The sequence below is a fragment of the Crassostrea angulata genome, chromosome 3 (assembly GCF_025612915.1).
Source record: "Crassostrea angulata isolate pt1a10 chromosome 3, ASM2561291v2, whole genome shotgun sequence".
NCBI classification, from domain to species: Eukaryota; Metazoa; Mollusca; class Bivalvia; order Ostreida; family Ostreidae; genus Magallana; species Magallana angulata.
Window position 1 is genome coordinate 21,282,099 of NC_069113.1, and position 18,936 is coordinate 21,301,034.

Sequence of the window (18,936 nt, forward strand, 5' to 3'; positions counted from 1 at the left end):
CGAAGTGCCAGAAACGGGCAATTTTACTTCATTATAAGCGTAATTCGTTATATCCGTCAAGTTTATAACATGTTATAAAGTCTTGGGGAATGAAAATCACTTCGCTGTAAGCGTCAATTCATTTTAAGCGTGTTTGCAATAACCGTGTTTTACTGTAGTAAGTAGGTAATTTTTAAGTAAAATGATCAAATTGATGCATGTGTGGTTTTTTTGATAGCTCGTAGGTATTTTTAAGCAAAAAGAAATTTTTGACTGTTTTAATATTTAACTCATTCAATACATGTATATGTGTAATTTGCATGGTGAACTCTGACTAAATAAGAGAAAAGTCACCACAGAGAAATGACGAGCTTGCATTGATTTTAGACAAAGCACAGAGTAATTGTCATTCCAATATGCAGCATATGACATTTTCCTCCTACAATTATTCACTGAATCTATATAGTCCACAGCTTAAATTCAAATTAAACCACTATCTTGGGCTCAATAGATCAGTGATGTGTAAAATTGCCATCAACCCAATGGTAATTCCTACCACTTAATTACTATCAGCTGAAGAAATCCTTGGTTTATATAGTTATAATGCAACTAGATTTGACCTACTTTCTGGAGGTCAAAAATGTTAATAACGATTTTGGTGTAATGGAGGCTGCATGCTATTGTTGATATCAGTCTTGTCAATAGATTTGATTACCTGCTAAACATGTTTCCAAAAATTGATTATTATATGAAAAAGAGATGAGAAATCTAGAATGGTTAATTCGTCAATTCATTTATTAGTTGGAGGGATGGAATGACAACTAGGGATTTTACAGCAAGTTTCAGCTGTGAATTATGGAAGTGAATTCTGACTGTTAGTATTAGGTCTGAACCTAAACACAAAGACATTGTTAAATTTGGTAATTTTCTTAAATAAAAAAAGATCATTAAAGACCTAAATGAATTCAGAGAAGTGGTGATTATAACTGCAGCCAGTAATTGGCCAGCTTTTGGCAAGGGCATGTACCAGTACACTTAAGTCTTAAGGTCAAGATCTAGTAAATGATTCCAGAGTGTCTTTTTGGTGCTAGATCCATTATGACGTCATAGTTGATTGAGAAAATCTTTTTCCTGTACCTTACGACTGAAAAGGAATTATGTAGGAAATTAAACATTTTCTTTACATTCCATGATAAGTCATGGGAAAAGTAACCCTGATACGTGCATTCAATTTGACATCATTTTAAAGAGGAGGTCAAGAACTTATTTAATTCCATTTTTTGAGAAATTGCTGGCATTCTAGATATCTTTTATTACAATTGTCAAAAATGGACAAAACTCCGAAATTTGTTCCTTATTTTCTTCATATTTCATTAAAAATGACAGTTTAAAACATTATTTTTTATTGTGTTTTCCAAAATTTTTAGCCCCAGTGCACATTATCAAACAAAGCTATTGTTATGAAGCATCATTGAAAGAATTTATATATGAAATTAAATTTTATAAACCTGTAGGCACCTCTCATTTAACAGCTAGATCTTGACCTTAAGTGTATGTACATGTGCAAGAAGTTTGCGAATACATTGTACGTCTAAGTCCAATGTGTCATTATTTGGACGTCAATATCTTATATTTAGCAAGTAAATCCATAATGTTTCTATTATGTTCAGGATTACAATGAAAGAAAACCATTATGGAATGGTTGAGGGGGGAGATAAAAAGGAAAAACTTGTGGGCGCATGTGAAGGATTTGTTTTATATGTGATTATGGGCAGTTAAAAAAAAACAACAATTAATGCCTTATGCTATAAGAATTATCAATTGATAATTGATGAAATGTTTGCGGAACAGTGGGTTATAGGGAAGTAATGTCTTTTAACTTTGATGGAATCTTTTTTACAATAGGTTGGGCACGGGGGAAATGCAAGCAATGTTCCTTTTGAAATGTTCTATAGTCAATGTGTGAGCTTACTGTTATCGTCTGTTCTGGGATTTGAACAAAGTATGTGTGTGCATGAATGTATCTGTGCTTTAGTAAGATTAAATAGCATCAAGATTATAAATATGTTACACACACCAAAATAACAAGTAATGAACCCCAGTGCCGGAAGCTTGGAATACCAAAGCAGCATTCCTGAGAATATGTTTTCCATATTTCACACGTAATTGATAGGAACATAGTGAAACTGGAAATGATTTAGATAGATTTTGTGTTGAAATGTTTCCCACCTGACTCAAAGTTGCAAAGCTCAAAGGTGCTGAGCTGTTTTTTTCTTATACTTGGTTCTGGCATATTGCTAAATATCATTAAAAAAAAATGTTTTTTATATTGTGGTTCAAGTTCAAGGACAAATGATTTAACAAAGCGGTTTAACTGATTTAGCATGTGAAAGTTAATCTCTCATGGTGAATGAATTTAAGATATTAAAATTCCTATGATTGTTTTGTTGTAGTTTATGAAATATATATTGATACTGCTTAAAAGTTTGAAACAACCTGATATGTTAAGTAAATGAGCTTGCAGAGACTTACTGTGGAATCATTAGATTTTGTGGTGGCTCAATTTTTTGTGGAATTTATTGGGAATTACCTTTGTACCTCTCAGCAATAAATTAACATATATATCCTCCATGAATTAATAATTTAGGGTTATAAAATCATATTTCCTTTTTAAGATATAAGAAAATACACGAAATTACATCCCCACAAACCTATAAAATTTCAGCAATTCACGAAATTGGCCCCCACAAATTTTAATGATCCCACAGTAGATGGCTATCCTGTATAGTGGAACCTGTTCACTTTGACACCTGAATTATCTGAACCACTGTGCATTCCAATCTTAATCAGTAGATTTCAAGAACTTAAGTTTATTTGAGTTGATTTTTATACTAGTCAATTAAGTCCCTGAAGATTTTAGCTCACCTGAGCTGAAAGCTCAAGTGAGCTTTTCTGATCACATTTTGTCTTTTTTCTGTCCATCTGTCTGTCTGTGAACTGTTCAGATTAAGAAAATTAAGGACCACACCCTTTTTCAAGGGGAGATAATAAGGAATTATCAACATTTTTTCAAAATCTTCCTCTCAAAATCCATTTGACCAGGAAAGCTGAAACTTGTGTGGAAGCATCCTCAGGTAGTGTAAATTTAAAGTTGTGAAAATCAGGACCCCAGGGTTGAGGGGGGGGGGGGCTACAGTTGGGATTTGAATTTTTACTAAAGATTATAGAGAGTAAATCTCTGAAAATCTTCTTCTCAGAAAATAATCAGCCAGAAAAACTAAAATTTATATGGAAGCATCCTCAGCTAATGTAGATTTAAAGTTGTGAAAATCATGACCCCTAGGGGTAAGGTAGGGTCACAATATATATAGGGGTCAATTTTTTACATAGGAATATATATAAAAGTAAATATTTAAAAAAAATCTTCTTAGAAAACTAAACAGCCAGAAAAGCTGAAACTTATGTGAAAACATCTTTAGCCAGTGTAGATATAAAAGGGGTGGGGGTAGGAAGGGGTCACAACTGGAGGGGGGTAGGAGGTAAACACATTTTTACAAAGGAAAATATAGAGAAAAATCTTCTTCTCATGCAGAAACCATTTGCCTAGAAAAGCTGTAGCTTTAGTGAAAGTGATGCTAAACATTTTAATTCACAAAAACTGAAATAATATAATATATATGGTTGTACTTATATGCAAGCATTTGACTAATTGTGGATTCTTTAAAATTGTTTACACTTTGACCCCTGGACGATTCTTGGGCCTCCCAAGGGGTTCTGAGTTTGATGTAGGTTTATATCCTACGTATAAACAATTGTTTAGGATCTTGTTGAGAACTACAATGCTTATCATGTGATATGACTAAGAATCATTCTGTTAGAAAAGGGACTTGAATATAAACATAAGATTATCCATGAGGAAATGGATTTTTATTTATACAGGATCTACATGTATTATACTAGATTGTCCAGATATTTTGTATTATGCCATTAAGCTGATTTTGTTATCCTTATTGTTGCTCAGGTGAGCAATGTGGCCCATGAGCCTCTTGTTGTTTTCCTTAGTGTATGTATAAAAGGTCAATAGCAAAATTACACCTTCACTCAGCTACCCCCTTCCAGGATATTTGGGGTGCATTGCTCATAAATGGCTGTTTTATAATACCTTGATAATCAATTGCCCAAATCAAATAACAATGAATGTTTTATGTGCAAATGTTCTTGCTGTCCTCACATTATAAGGCTCTGAGATGTTTCGAATACAGTCCACTCATTATAGACAAACTACACACACCTATTTACATGTTCACTGGTACTACACTGTAGACAAAACTGTTAGGGAATAAGAAATGTGCAATATGGCTTACTTTTGTTTTGGAAGAAGGTGGGTAGGGGGAGCGGAAACTTAGGTGTTGTAGGTTATTCCAATCAAACTAGAAAGATTGATATACTATCAGGATTTCTAGATATGAGTTTGATATAATGTTGTCTACAAGTACAGTTGAATGAAATCTGCTGTATGTAAGAGTTCCGAGTTATCGAGTGATAAATCCTTTATCTCATTATAATACAGGGCAGTATGTTGTCTACGCTGCAGAATTAAAAATAACTGGCATATAGCATTTTACTTATATACATTTATTTATCTTTTGATATTAGCTAGTCAAAGGTCATCCTTTTGTTTGGACTTGTTAATCAATGTTCTTGATTTCGAAAAGGAAATTAACTTCAAGTGTCAGACCTGATAATTGAAAGACAGCTAACGCATTTTAGCTGTGAACATATTTTCATGACCCTCAATTGCATAAAGCATTTTACTTATATACATTTATTTATTTTTTAATACTGTGAAATCATCAAATTTTGTGGGGGCCAATTTTCGAGGATGGCTTAAATTTTACAGGTTCGTGTGGGCGTAAATTTGTGTATTCTAATATATCTACAAAAGTACATATGACTTTATTACCCTAATTTATCAATTCGTGGAGGATGTTATTTCATGGATGAGAGGTACCCACGAATTCCACGAATATTGAGCCACCACGAAATCTAATGATTCCACAGTATTATCTAGTTCAAGGTCATCCTTGTGTTTGGACTTATTAATCAATGTTCTCGATTTCGAAAAGGAAATTAACTTCAAGTGTCAGACCTGATTATTGAAAGACAGCAAATTTTAGCTGTGAACATATTTTCATGTCCCCCGATTTTAAATACCAAAGGTTTGACATTCAGTATGCACAGTAAGTAAAATCTTCATTGTGAAATCTGTTTATACTGACTTTATATATAAAAAGAGTAAATTATATCCTTTGCTTTGGGCAATATTTCAGAATAACTTGTAAAAAATGTGTGGATTAAAGAGTACGATGTGTATTCCTAAGCTGTGGTTTCAGATTTTGTGGTAGCTCTCCAATGTCGGTCTGATTGACAAGCTACTGCACACTCCAATCTTAATAAGTGTTAATGTCTCTTCCTCAATCAATATGCTTCGTTTTGTTGTGGGGATGATAATGACAGCGTAGCCAATGGTACGATCCATAGAGGCCCGTAATTTGAGCGTAAATTTGTTTTGGTACAAATTACATGCATTAATAAGTTTTTCCTGGGGAATCTTATAGGATGAAAAATTTAATGAAAACAATAATTCTTTTACTCAATATTAACATTTTCTGATACAGTGTATATAGTTACATGCAATGACTACTGTACGTATGAAGGATCTGAGCATGCTACTTCACTTTTAAAATATGAAATATATACATTTAATGATGTATGTCAGCAAATTCTTATCAACCAAATTGTTATGAATTTCATTGCATATGAGTTTAGAGTAATTCAGTAATTTTTTTTAAAACTTGAATTTTTGACAGATGGAGCGTATTGTGGAGATGATGCAGGATGAGAGTACAGGGGTACCTGTAAGAACAGTCAAAAGTTTTATGTCCAAAGTGCCAAGTGTATTTACAGGTAAGCTGTGTAGGCTGCAGCCACAGGCCAGAAACAGAAACAAAACCTGGCATATTTGCATGATCATGCAAAAGTGATCAATTCAAGCTATTAATTCATGCACCAATGATTCCTTGAAATCTGTCAGTCTACAATTTGCTTTTGATGCTCTTAAAAATCAATGAGGGATATAGACATTTTGATTATTTTATTGATTTGAATATTTTAAGAGAGCAATTAAATTACATTTTTAAAAAAAATGTTTTTTAATCCATTAAAACAAGCTAAAGATTGACTGTATTCTGATGATACATTTCCACTTCTGCCTATTACCGGGTAGGTATCCCATCCCCCCCCCCCCTTTCTCTTTTTGAATGAATAAATATTTACATTGAACATCATGAAATGATATACATTTTAATATGCAATTGCTTTGAGTTGCATAACTCTTTTATTAAACCCAAGACAGGAGCTATTCCCAGAGGACTTACCAAGGGGAATACCGGTAGTTCTTGTCAAGGGTTTAATTTAAGAGCTATCTTAATCAAAGCCATTAGATAAGTGTTTTATTATTCTGATATCGATGTAAAAATAATTTACTGTCTTAGTATCAAATGCAGTATATCATTGCATTAATTAACTGTAGTATATCATCGCATTAACAGCTTCCAGGTAACTGTTTTTATATGATGTATATATTCTACTGAGTTGTAATTTACGGGGAAAATCAACATTTTCAATACAATGTATTAAGTTTTAAATTAATGTTAAATTGATCAATGTAGTAACTAATTGTATAGGAATTAACTGCTAACATCATTATTGTGGATTTCCTTAGTGTGACTTAGTGAAAGTCGACTAATCAAATTACAGGAAACAAAGATTGCTGTCAAAATTTGAGCGATATCATTCCAATGGATGGATATTTTATACCCTGGGGTATATAGTTTTGCTATGTGAATAAAGCTTTAACTGTAAAAAAAAATAGCCCTTTTATCTTCTGAACTTCATTTAGAAAGCATTTTAAACCAAAGTATATAATATATAACATTCTCATTGGTCATGTTGGTAATTAATATCTGTCTAATTGAATTTGAATACCCATTAATTAATCAGTACAATTCAGGCTGTGTTTTTCATTTGCTCTTTTGGTATATTTGACTAATTTTTCCTATTTGTCATTTGAAGAAAATTAGTAAAGAATTTTTTTCATGTTAATTAAATGGTTATCAACATTGGATGACTGAAATCAATACATATGGAGTGGCAATTCAGAAATAATTCAGTGAAACTAATTTGAAATACATGTACTAGTTTCATTATATTTCAGAGATTCAAATGCATTATTGAACTATTTGATTAACTAAATTGCATTGTTGAATAATTGAGTATAAGGTACATTCATGTATAATACTATGCTATCAGCTAATGGCCATGCTTGGTTTTGGTGTGGCAATTTGATCAAGAATGCAATATCCCTAATTACTGATTTAACTAAAAGTTTATGAATTAAAAAAAAATGAATGATGGCCATATAACCCTTGGCTATATGCTAATGCATATGGTGTCTTGTCATCAAATAATGCATGAAGCCAGAAAATTGAAAGGGATAATGTATTTTAAATGATCTCAATTATAATTAATGAAAGAACCATCTAATCTTGCAATGATGATTAACACAGTGACTGAACTTGTTTCGTTTCAATTAATAACATAAGCAAACTAAGAAAATTTAATATTCAAAAATTTTACGAACATCTGTTTTATTGCCAATTTTAAATAATTAGTAGATTCATGTGTTTTTTCAGAAAAAGGTGAGTACATGTATGTCTTGTATCAGAAAAAAGGTAAATGAATATAAGTTGTTAATTCTTAGATTTTAATGAGAAGAGCATATTAATTGAGATCGAGCATTCTTTTCACTGCATATACTATCGATAATTAAAGTACCAGATATAGATGAATGAATGAATGTATATTTCTCACAAACCACATATTTAATGGTACATGAGATACAAATCAAAATATACATTCATGTATATTATATATATTCTGAATTCTATGAGTCTAGATCTTGCATGATTGTATATAATAGACCATTATCTCATAGATAGAAATCATCTTCCCCTATCGATGAAATGATCATCATGATTGGCTCTGAACGGCAGCTGCATTATTATTAACGTGGGTTGCTGTGGTGAAAAAAAAAACTCCACAGCCTGTCTTCCTTTCTGTGTTCTTGAGACAATCGAGACCTGTAGTAGCTAGCGTCATGCAGCCTCATCCGATCTATAAACATTCTCCTGTTGCAGGCGCGACCCAGATCACCGTTTACTACCTGTATCAGTAATTGCAGCAATCAGCGCGATCAACACAAGTCTCCTATTAGCATGAAAACGGGTGATTAAATAGTTGTACTTTTGCATGTACTTTGTCTTAACATGATCATTATATTTTTTTTATACATTTCTTGACACATTGCCCTTACTATTTTTAGAAACAAGCGAGCAGTATAGGTGGGCCGTTGAGGGTATATAGCTAATAGTGTAAGATTTCTGCTGTTTGTAAATATTTACAAGATGGCAAATGCAGAACTTTTTTTTCATGTCCTTCAAGATAACAGATTTTCAAGGTTCATACTTTATATTATTTTATAGAGTGAAAATTTATATTCCCTGCAAACTAACATTAAAATGTAAGTTTTAAAAAAAATTTTAAAAGATAGAAATTTTTAAGACCACATTAATTATCTTATTTACATCCAATTGCAAGGGGATGTTAATTTAACATGAAAATTGTTGAAGAAAAATAAATTTAGATAGAAATACCCCGTGTTGAAGACAATAAATTTAAGGATAGGAATACCCAGTGTAGTTAATCTCATTTTATTTCAAAATTAAAACATGGAATTATAGTGTCTCACACCACCTTGAATTGTTTGAATATTAAAAAGTAATGTTTTTTCATAGCCGTTTAAAGGAAAACTCATTTTTTAAAAATATTTTTTTGCTCATAGATATTTGTACAAAATTAATTGCCTTATATTTGATAGCAAATCTATTTCAATCATTACATTTACCAAACATACATTCTTTCCTAGATTTGTATGATAGACTTGATTGATTTGAATGATCAAATGCTAGCTTTTCCCAAATCCATGCCCCTTTGATGAAGCTCTACATGACTTTCTTTCATTGTCTATAGAGCTATAAAAAGTACATTACTAGTTATTGCAGGGTGGGGACAGGGTATTTGATGAATATTAATTTATTTGATATTTGATTTTTTGTCGGACACTGAACTGCAGTTGTTCTTGTTTCTAGCTATCTATATTGCAAAATCACCAAATAAATAAATGCATACAGACATTGGGTAACATATTGATGAGAAAGAAATAAAATCTTCATGCAGTTAACATATTAATTAAATCATTCATAGAATATAGTCTTTTGCAGTTTTGAATTACTCTATGTATTGCTTTGCGTGCATGTACAAGAGATTTCATAAAAACTACGAGAAATATATTTGTTCATCCCTAATTTCAATTGGATCAAAAGCTAAACTAAGTACATGTAACTAATTGAGGGGCACGAAGAAAAATAATGAAGTCAAATCCCAACTTGTAAAAAGGCCTACCCTCTCCCAATACAAACATTTAGGAGCAGGAAGTTCTGATAAGTATGTTTTGCAGTATTTTTCATGGTGCTGTGGTTAGGATATTTTTTTCCTCTGATTTTGTTTTGATTTGATCTCGAATGTAAGATAACTGTCGCAAGAGTACACTATGATATAGCAGAAAGTTGTATGATCCCTTGCCAAGTATTTTTTTTATTCATAGCAAGAATATGAAAAGTTAGGGGAAAAATATGTATAGTGGAAGGAGGAAAAAAAATCCCTCACAAAGATGTTTCTATATTACCAGGAAGCAGATGTCTTCTTCTACAGAAAAATGCACTTGTTAAGGCATAAGTCATCAAGGTCATGTTTTGACATGAGGATTCGGGATTGTGGTGATGTACAAAGCTGGATTATAACATTGCTCGGTAGCATGCTTTAAGTTTTAACTGTAGCCTTAGTGCACCAGGCGCAGTCAGAACCCGCCAGAACCCTACAGAAGTCAATCACATTCATTTTGTAAAAGAAAAAAAAAAAACAGCTGTAGATTTTATCAACAAGGAAAGGTTTTTGGAATTGTAGCTGTTGGGAAAACCCTGGAAAGTCCAGGGGGGGGGGGGGGGGGAAGAAATGAGGAATTGTACATTACATCAATAAGTAGCTATACATACACTAATGTTGCTGAAATTTAAAAAAAAATTGTCCCATAATTTCTATAAATATATGATCAGTTCGTAGCCGATACTTTTTTTTTTTCAAGATCTCTGCAATGTTTGCCCTTTGGGTGCATGCAGATTGAGACATGTTCATGCATTATCAGATGGCGACCAAGAAGAAGCTGAGATAGCTGGGAGATGATTTATTAGATTGGAGTCGCCTATCGATTGACCACTCAGTTTGTTTACTTTATTGACAGGTGCTGATCTAATCACATGGATTATGAAGAACATTGATGTGGATGACCAAGGTTTGTGTCGGAATCTGTAGTAATTAAACATTTCCTTTTCCTTAATATAGCCAGGCAACCAAGGAATTTTAAAGTGTAAAATCTTGTGTGATTTTGCCCATTAATTTAAAGATTTACTAGGAATGTCCTCAACTTGTTAAGCATGCCCAATTTTTTCCCTCCAAATACTTGTTTTTTTGTGTTTTTTTTTTATACAGGACATACATATACATTTAATCTTTCATTGGGGCATTCCAAGAATCTAGATATTACAGTACTTTTACAAGAATCTGTCAACTGCAGATAATGATTTTTGTTTGAATATTACACAGAAATTTTTTTAGATCCATGTACTCCTGGCTTGTTATTGATTACAATATAGTGGTCCAGATAAACAGAAAAACATCTATCATGTATTGAACAAGGAATAAATTTTTTCTTGAATCCAACAACAAGTTGCTTTTATAAACAGAAATTATTACATGGTACTACATTAACATTATTTAATGCTTTTCAACTTAATTCTTGTTTTATTGTTTTGTGGTTCCAGTGGAGGCAGTCCATGTTGCCACTCTAATGGCTTCCCATGGCTACTTCTTTCCAATAGATGACCACTACCTGATTGTCAAGAATGATAATACATACTACAGATTCCAGGTAAGAAAAGCGTATAAACCTTAGCATTTACAAGGCACCTAAAAATCCAATTTGAAGAAGATCTTTTAGAGCTTTTGAAAAATTAAACTTTTTTATTTCACATTTCTATAATATTAGTAAAACATTTCAATTGAGTTGTTATTGAGTGGATATATATAGTGCAAGAAAGTGAAAGAAAAAAAATTGTTATATCTATAACCCCCCCCCCCCCCCACTCCAAATCACTACTCCATGCAGAATGATTGCTCAAACGGTAAAACAGTACACGGCATCATTGTAGGTTAACTTGAAGGCTGTGAAATGAGAAAATTATATATGAATTATGCCATATACAAAATGCTTTTTTATGAACATGATTAAGTTTGCTTTATTTGTTATTGCTCATCTGCACAATTCTTTACAAAGTAGATTGAAAAAATCTGAGTTTTTTTAAAGATTTAATATCAATCTATATAAGTGTCTTAAGTGTTACCATGACTAAATGCATAAAAATCTCCAATCTCTGCATATGACCTCTCTGAATCATTGCTTTCTGAGCTTTATTATCTCTGTATAATACTATTATCTGTACTCAATGTATCTTACTGCCGTAAGAATTGCACGCATTTATAGTTATGCAGTATATTTTCTGACAGGGGTTTTTCTTTTCTTGAAAATTAATTTTGTCTCGGAGGAAAAGTGGAAAAAATTCGATGCATGGAACGTTGCAACAAAGTGGGAGGAAAATAGACAAAAATTCCTCTCTTGGTCATTTATAGCTAACTTCTTTCATGCTAAGGAATCATTTGAACAAATAGATAATGGGGGGATGTTGATGTGACTAACCTAAATTGCATTGGAAAGCAAATTTTATGCTTGAAGTGCTATCACCATGCAAAGTGATATATTTGTTTTGCTTTGATATATTCCTGGCAAAGTCCAATGCTTTTTCTTTGTAGAAAGTAAAGAACAACATTTTAACAATGCAATATTATGCTGCATATTCTCTTAACCATACACGTAAATGAAGGGGAAAATTATATAATTTCCCTGAAAGCATTTGACATGCATATATATATATAGCAGCCTTGTCCTTCTTATATTCAAACATCAAAGCTGTAATTGTTCTGTCATTCTCATTTCTCAATCAATAAATTGGTGTTTATTGCCTTTAAAATGCTGAAATCTCTGATTCACATGCTGCATATCAAAATGATTTTTCTTTCGAATAATGCTAGCTAGTGCTTATATCCAAATTTAATCTTAGAGTGATATTTATTGTTTCCAGTAAGACAAATAAAAAAGCAGAGATAGAAAATAATAAAAAAAAAAATAATAAATAAAAAATGATAAAGAAATTATTTATTTAATTTTATTTTGTTATTGCTTTAGAGTGATTCCTATTTTAATCATGAAAAATTCTTTTAAAGTTAATACAATCATGTATGTTTATTAATATATATACATATATATATACACAGAAAAGATCAACTTTTTACATCTATATACCCATATACATGGTGTACTTTGAATTAAAATCAGATGAGGTTTTTTTTGTGCAGAAATTGCATAAACTAATATCACCAAAAAAAAAAGACTTTTTTGGAACCAAAATGCAAATATTTGCAGGTGGCTGCCTGCAAAAGCAATATCAATGGCAATGTTTTTTTTTTTTAAGTTTAAACATTTTTACTAAGCACTTTTGATTAAATGTTATTATCAAAGATGTAAGTTAAAATAAGGAGGTGCCAGTGTACCCAATAAATAAAGCAAGAAGAAAAAACCTGACAGACTGTTCTCTTTTCATTGGCTGAATGGGCCATGGCTGTTTAAGTGAGGGAACCGAGGCATCAAGTTTTTTTTTCGTATTTCTTTTTAAAGTTTAAACATTTTTACCAAGCAGACTTGATTAAATATTACTAATCCTGCAATATCACTGTTGAAGAATAAGAAATGGCTTTTATTGTATAAAGAATTCCTACTCCAAGGACAAGGAAGCCATTTTATTATATGCCTGCTATTGATTGCATTTTATGGTGTAAAGGACCTGCATTTATATCCACGTTACCTCTATTCAATATATCAATATCATCTTATTATACATCCCTCATTTAGCGGCTTCCGTGTCTAGGGATCAAAGCATGGCAAAAATAACTCGCTGTCAATCTTGTATAGCAATTTTATAGGTCACCTCTGTTGTAAGGCTTAGAGCATTGTATATTCTAGCTGTTGTGCCATTGATTTTTGCCAGTTTTCCCAGATTGCACATTGATTCCAATTCATACTCCGAATATAACCCATTATTTATTACACTTTTTTGACTGTATCCAACTCTTTCTCTCACAGTGCAAAAAAAAGCTCTAATGATATCAAATGCAACACTGAACTTACACACTAGGTTGCCAAATTTTGAAGACAATTAATGCCTGCTCGTTATGTGCTCTGGCTATCTGCTCTGCCACTTTAAAGGGATATTATTTGCTTATTACACCAAATAGGGAGAAAGCTTTCGACATGAAGTCTGCATGCTCATGCAGGCCTAAGTAATGGGTTTGATTTACACTTGCCTGTCATGTAAATGTTAGACATTGATAGTTTTGTTACATGCACATTGTCTCTCTGACTACTGGAGAAATGGCTACTAATCAAGATCAACCGAAAGCCTTAGTCTCTTCTGCCTCTATGAATAATTTTGATAGCCCCATCTCATTTAAACTCCTAAACCTATATGGACCATCAGATCTTTACCCATGATTTGGAAGAATTAAGGATCAAAGATCATTTTGGCCGTATTTGGTAGTTAATGGAAAAAAAAATCACAGAAATTAAAGTAATCAAAAACTAGCTAATGTTTACCTACATGTGGAAAATTTTGAAATTGTCAAAATTACAGTCATCAGAATTTCAAATTGCAAAAATTAATGCCAAATGTTATGCTAACCATGCAGAATAACTCATCACATTGTACATTTTCATCAACTGAATTCTTTTGCTACATGTACTGTGGTTTCATCAATATTAGCTGAATACCAATTTTCATGGATTTCATTGTTAAGTTTATCCATGAAAGTAAATGTTCATTGAAGTGCAATTTATACTAACAGTTTGTATTGATAGGATAATTGGCCACAAATTTAAGTATCCTTGAAACCAAGAAAATTGATACCCTTGAATATTAATGAAACCACAGTACTTCTACATGCATTAAAGGATGAAATGTGGGAGCCGGAAGGAGGGGAGTGTTGTATTTTTGTGTTTTGGAGATGATTTCATGAGTTCTAAAGATTTTTGTTTCTTAGGTTAAGAAGGCTGGGTGGTCAACAAATTGACCATCAGAATTGTCTCAAACTTCGACATGTGTTAATTTTGGCCATAAACTACAATCTAGGATAGAAAAAATCCAAATATTTTAGCCTTAAATTTCATTTTCTTAGTAATACTAATCTTTCTACAGAGCTCTTCTTTTAAAAAGAATAAAATGCTTTAAAAGTGGCTGCTGCTATTGAGCCACCTTAAACAAAGGAATGATGATGTTTTATTATATATTGCAGACACCATGTTTTTGGCCATCGAGGTGTGGAGAACCAGAGAACACAGATTATGGTTTGTGTCTCTTTTCATCATACAAATAGCCTAGGATGTTGTATTTTTTTGGTCAGATAAAGGGTATTGCCATTATAGTTTTCATGAATATAATATGTTTAAGTAGAGAACCCTTTTCTATTGACTATAATGTTGTAATAGTCAGTGTTGCTGCTGCCATTATATTTCATATATGAGTTTTCTCCTTAACATTTTGATGACAAAGCATTTCTACTTTTTCAATAAAACATAAATAATGAAAATTGACATTGAAAGCTGCTGACATCTTTCTCAATATAAATATTAGTAAATCTTTGATTGAAATAGTTTGAATGAATTTAAGAAATATGCCAAGTTTTTATATCATCACTTAAATCCCCTCTGTGCACCATAAAATTCTGAGTGTGATTTGGTAATGTGGGAAACTATGTAGGGCTGCAAGTTGTACAGACTGAAAAATAAAAATTTAGGTTGATTGCCTATGTACTTTGTAAGTAAATCAATGCTTGGGAATTGTGACAGACATGTTGGAATAGCTGCTCCATTAACTTTTGATTCTTTTGCAGCCGTATACTTATGCAAGAGAACAATGCAAAACAAACAGAGACTGGAACTTGCAGACTATGAGGCCGAGAACTTGGCAAGACTTCAGAAGATGTTCTCTAGAAAATGGGAGTTCATATATATGCAAGCAGAGGCACAGGCTAAGTAAGCAATCTCAAAGCTTGCGTGGGTGTTTTAGTAAATGAAGGTGGCAATTGGTCAGAGAGTCTTTTGTACTCTACGCTTAGATTTTGATAGCCGATGTCTATGGTTGATGGAGCCAAATTGGTCTTGCACAATTGTGAATGTGTCTTCTGTTCTTTCTGTCATGGTTCAGTATAGTTGATTAGTTTGACTGATGAAGACTTAGAAAACAGGTTAACAAATGCATATTTTAACAAATTTGCACTCTTGTGGGAACAATGCAACCAAGAATAGGATTTATGAATATTTTATTTGAAGCATTGTTGCTTTATAAATAATATTAGTTTGAAAATTAGTGCCATAAATGTTGTTTGATTCACTAGTCATATTATGTATACTTGTTGACTTTAATTGAGTCACGACTTCTATTTGTGTTTCTTCTACAGCTTGTAATTAGCTTACAGTTCTTGCTGGGAGTGCTTATCATGCATAATAAAACTAAAAATGAAAGAACTAAGACCTGTTTTTAATTATTGGAAAAACAAAACAGAGGGCTTTAAACCAATAATTAAACCATAAATATTAAGTGTGATACCTGATATATGAAGGGGTTATAAATAGCCTAGAATGATTACCTTTGGGCCCCAGTAGTATTGTCATATCGTGGGGTTGCAAAAGGGGATTCCTAGCTTTCATCAAATGATCTTTATTTTTACATAGGACTACATGTTGGAGAATGTAATCTTGTTTGATTTACAGCAGACAAATAAATGACCAAGTGCTGATTTATTCTTACAGATATAAGACAAACTATTTTACTGCTTGCTTTTTTGAGAGTGCATTGATCTCTCCCTTATCCTTAAACTATATTTTTTCAAAGGTATAGAAGTTCACAAATCTTGTTGACATTTTTACTTACCGGTAAATTATTTGTACTGTCTGAGTATACAATCTTTCACAGTTTGCAATAAAAAAAGATTTTCTTTTAGAAACCTTGCAATATAATATTGTTCATTGCAAGCATCCAGTTTTCTGCTGAATTGTGTTTCTCAACAACTGATTTCTTTAGAATTTTTGCATGAAAAAAAATAAACAAGCAAATTCATTAGATAATTATACACATTATGCTATGGAAAACTACCTCGAAAACGCATTCTTCTTGTAAAGAAACATGGTACACATGTAAATACCCTAAGATTTGCTCAAAAACATTTTTGTGACAATCATAGTTCTCTTTTATAACCTCACCAACATAATTGTATTGTTACTAGCATACAGTTTATTGTGAAATTTCTGTTTATAACTTTGATTTTGAAGTCAGAAAATGGATAATAAAGTATTAAGTCCTTACGAGCTAGAGGTCCGAATAGTGGTTCAATTATCCAATTACCGGTATAGTCAAAACTTATATCGACAAATTATTAATCAATTATCAACAATCAACAATTAATTTCGAATGAAATCATTTTATGGTCTATTTAAACATGTTTGATTAATATGGCCATTTTTTTCAACAACGAAATTGAATTACTCTTCACGCAACCATTTTAGATCAACCAAAAAAAAAATTAAGTATGTGTTTCGATCTAAAGAATATGATTTTTTTTTTGTTCACACAGGGTGGATAAAAAGCGAGACAAGCTAGAAAGGAAAGTGTTGGACAGCCAGGAGCGGGCCTTTTGGGATGTCCACAGGCCTGTGGTAGGTCTATACAGCTGGTATATTCATTACAGGAATTTACGTAGAAATGGTTTTTATACAATAAATCAAGACCCACCCCCTCCAAAAAAATTGAAAATGCTTTTAGACTAAAGAGCACAATGCACCAAAGCAGTTTCATGATAAGAATAGAAATTGTAAAAAACAAATTAGATTATATGATCTCAAGGGTGTACAATTATAATTTATAAAATCTCTATTTTATCAAACAGATTTCTTTTAACCTTATTATTTAATTTTAACATCCCATTGGTGTTGTTAATTAATAGAGGGTGTAATAAATGCATATAATTTACTAGCTAATGCAATAATGTGTGTATAATCAAGGCTTTAGTAAAATAAATGAAATGGATGATTGCGTTTTGTTGATATTATTTGATAAAAAAAAAAATTTACGCCTCTTTTTGTGTTTTTAGCCAGGATGTGTTAATACCACAGAGGTAGACATTAAGAAGGCGTGTCGAATGAATCGACACCCCAAGATGACTCGCGTAAGTAGCATGGTAAGTGCATGGTTCGGCCGAGCTGTCCTGACTGCAGACTGAGGCATGACTACTTCAGTAGTTCTGGTATAGATAAACATTTATTTGTAGCATTTCTACATGTCATAATGGTCACTCTTACAAAGCGCAAAGTTCTGTAACTTTTTTTCATGGAAAGGTGCCATATTTAGGTGTACTATTTTAAGATTAACACAATTTTAGAGGAAATTGTTAAAAAAAAATTCAATTTGATTTTTTTGATTTTCCTTAATTGCTACAGTATTTCTTAAATGACGGTATTTATTATTTAGGAACTTAAGAACATGTAGTCAAAATTTTGCTAGATGCAAGAACATGTATTCAAAATATATGTACAAGACAGCATATTAGCACAGATCATCAAAACATGTTGAAATGCAAACTTAGAAATATTTTTTGCTGAGAAAATCTTAAATGTTGCTGTTATTTCAATAATATCTGACATTTTGAAACTCTTTTTCCTCATATATTTTATTTTGAAAGGACTTTTTTTTCTTTATTATTTTACTTGATGTTGATTTGTAATTTTCATGATCACTTTTTTTTTGTTGATCAATTATTTTGCCAATCTTAATTCTCTTGCTGTTTTCTGGAATGTTGAATTTGAGATAAAGCTTGAGCATTCTTGTTTAATTTGTCATGCACTTTTTCTTTCAAAAAATGAGAGCTTTATGCTTCGATCCTTTCATTTTTTCCCAGTGGAATTGGTTAATGAATATTGTTCAAAATTCTCCTCTGTCTACAATTTTCTTGTTTCGACCATTATAGTTTTTTATGCTGCAAGTCTATATGCATGTTTAAAGGTAAATTGAGTAAAACCTTCTTATTCTGAATTTTTTTAATTTTGAAAGGTTTGAAGTATGATACTAACGATTTAATCTCAAACAGCTTTTATATGAAATGAATTACTGTGGAACCATTTAGATTCAAGGATGGCCAATTTTCTAGGATTGCCTTTGGGTTTTTTTTTACAAGTTTGTGGAGATAATATCATAAGCTCATTTGTATGAATAATAAATATATTGATATAATTTTATAATTCCTTGAGGATTTAAAGTTCATGGTTGAGGGTTACTCGCAAAGTTTTCTGAAAATATGGCCAACAGGAATTATATTGATATCACAGTATCACAGTGTACGTTCTATGTAAATTGATAGATAAATGTGAATGTCTTTTTTTTCAGCCAAATTACGCTGTTCCAGGGGGCAGACTCAGTCCTAGCATATCTGAGTCTGATTTATTTAATCCGTGTGACAATATACGACATGATGTGAGTTCATTTCAGTAAAAACAGTACCATTTAT

At 31.9% G+C, this 18,936-nt stretch overlaps 1 protein-coding gene across 12 annotated transcripts in view; it reads left to right on the forward strand.

The window, feature by feature from the left end:
• LOC128175620 (regulator of G-protein signaling 7-like) overlaps positions 1–18,936 on the forward strand; it is a 42,879-nt gene that overhangs the window by 12,305 nt on the left and 11,638 nt on the right. For 9 of the 12 annotated variants that reach the window (XR_008242700.1, XM_052841385.1, XM_052841386.1 and 6 more), the window contains 8 exons: positions 5,850–5,946; positions 10,457–10,507; positions 11,037–11,143; positions 14,674–14,725; positions 15,271–15,412; positions 17,011–17,092; positions 17,527–17,613; positions 18,816–18,902. Coding sequence is in view for 11 of the 12 variants with exons in the window: in XM_052841385.1 (XP_052697345.1) it covers positions 5,850–5,946; positions 10,457–10,507; positions 11,037–11,143; positions 14,674–14,725; positions 15,271–15,412; positions 17,011–17,092; positions 17,527–17,613; positions 18,816–18,902 (705 nt within the window). In the remaining variant the exon portion in view is untranslated. The remainder of the gene's footprint in view (positions 1–5,849; positions 5,947–10,456; positions 10,508–11,036; positions 11,144–14,673; positions 14,726–15,270; positions 15,413–17,010; positions 17,093–17,526; positions 17,614–18,815; positions 18,903–18,936) is intronic. The other 3 variants (XM_052841384.1, XM_052841391.1, XM_052841389.1) reach the window with 1 other exon arrangement.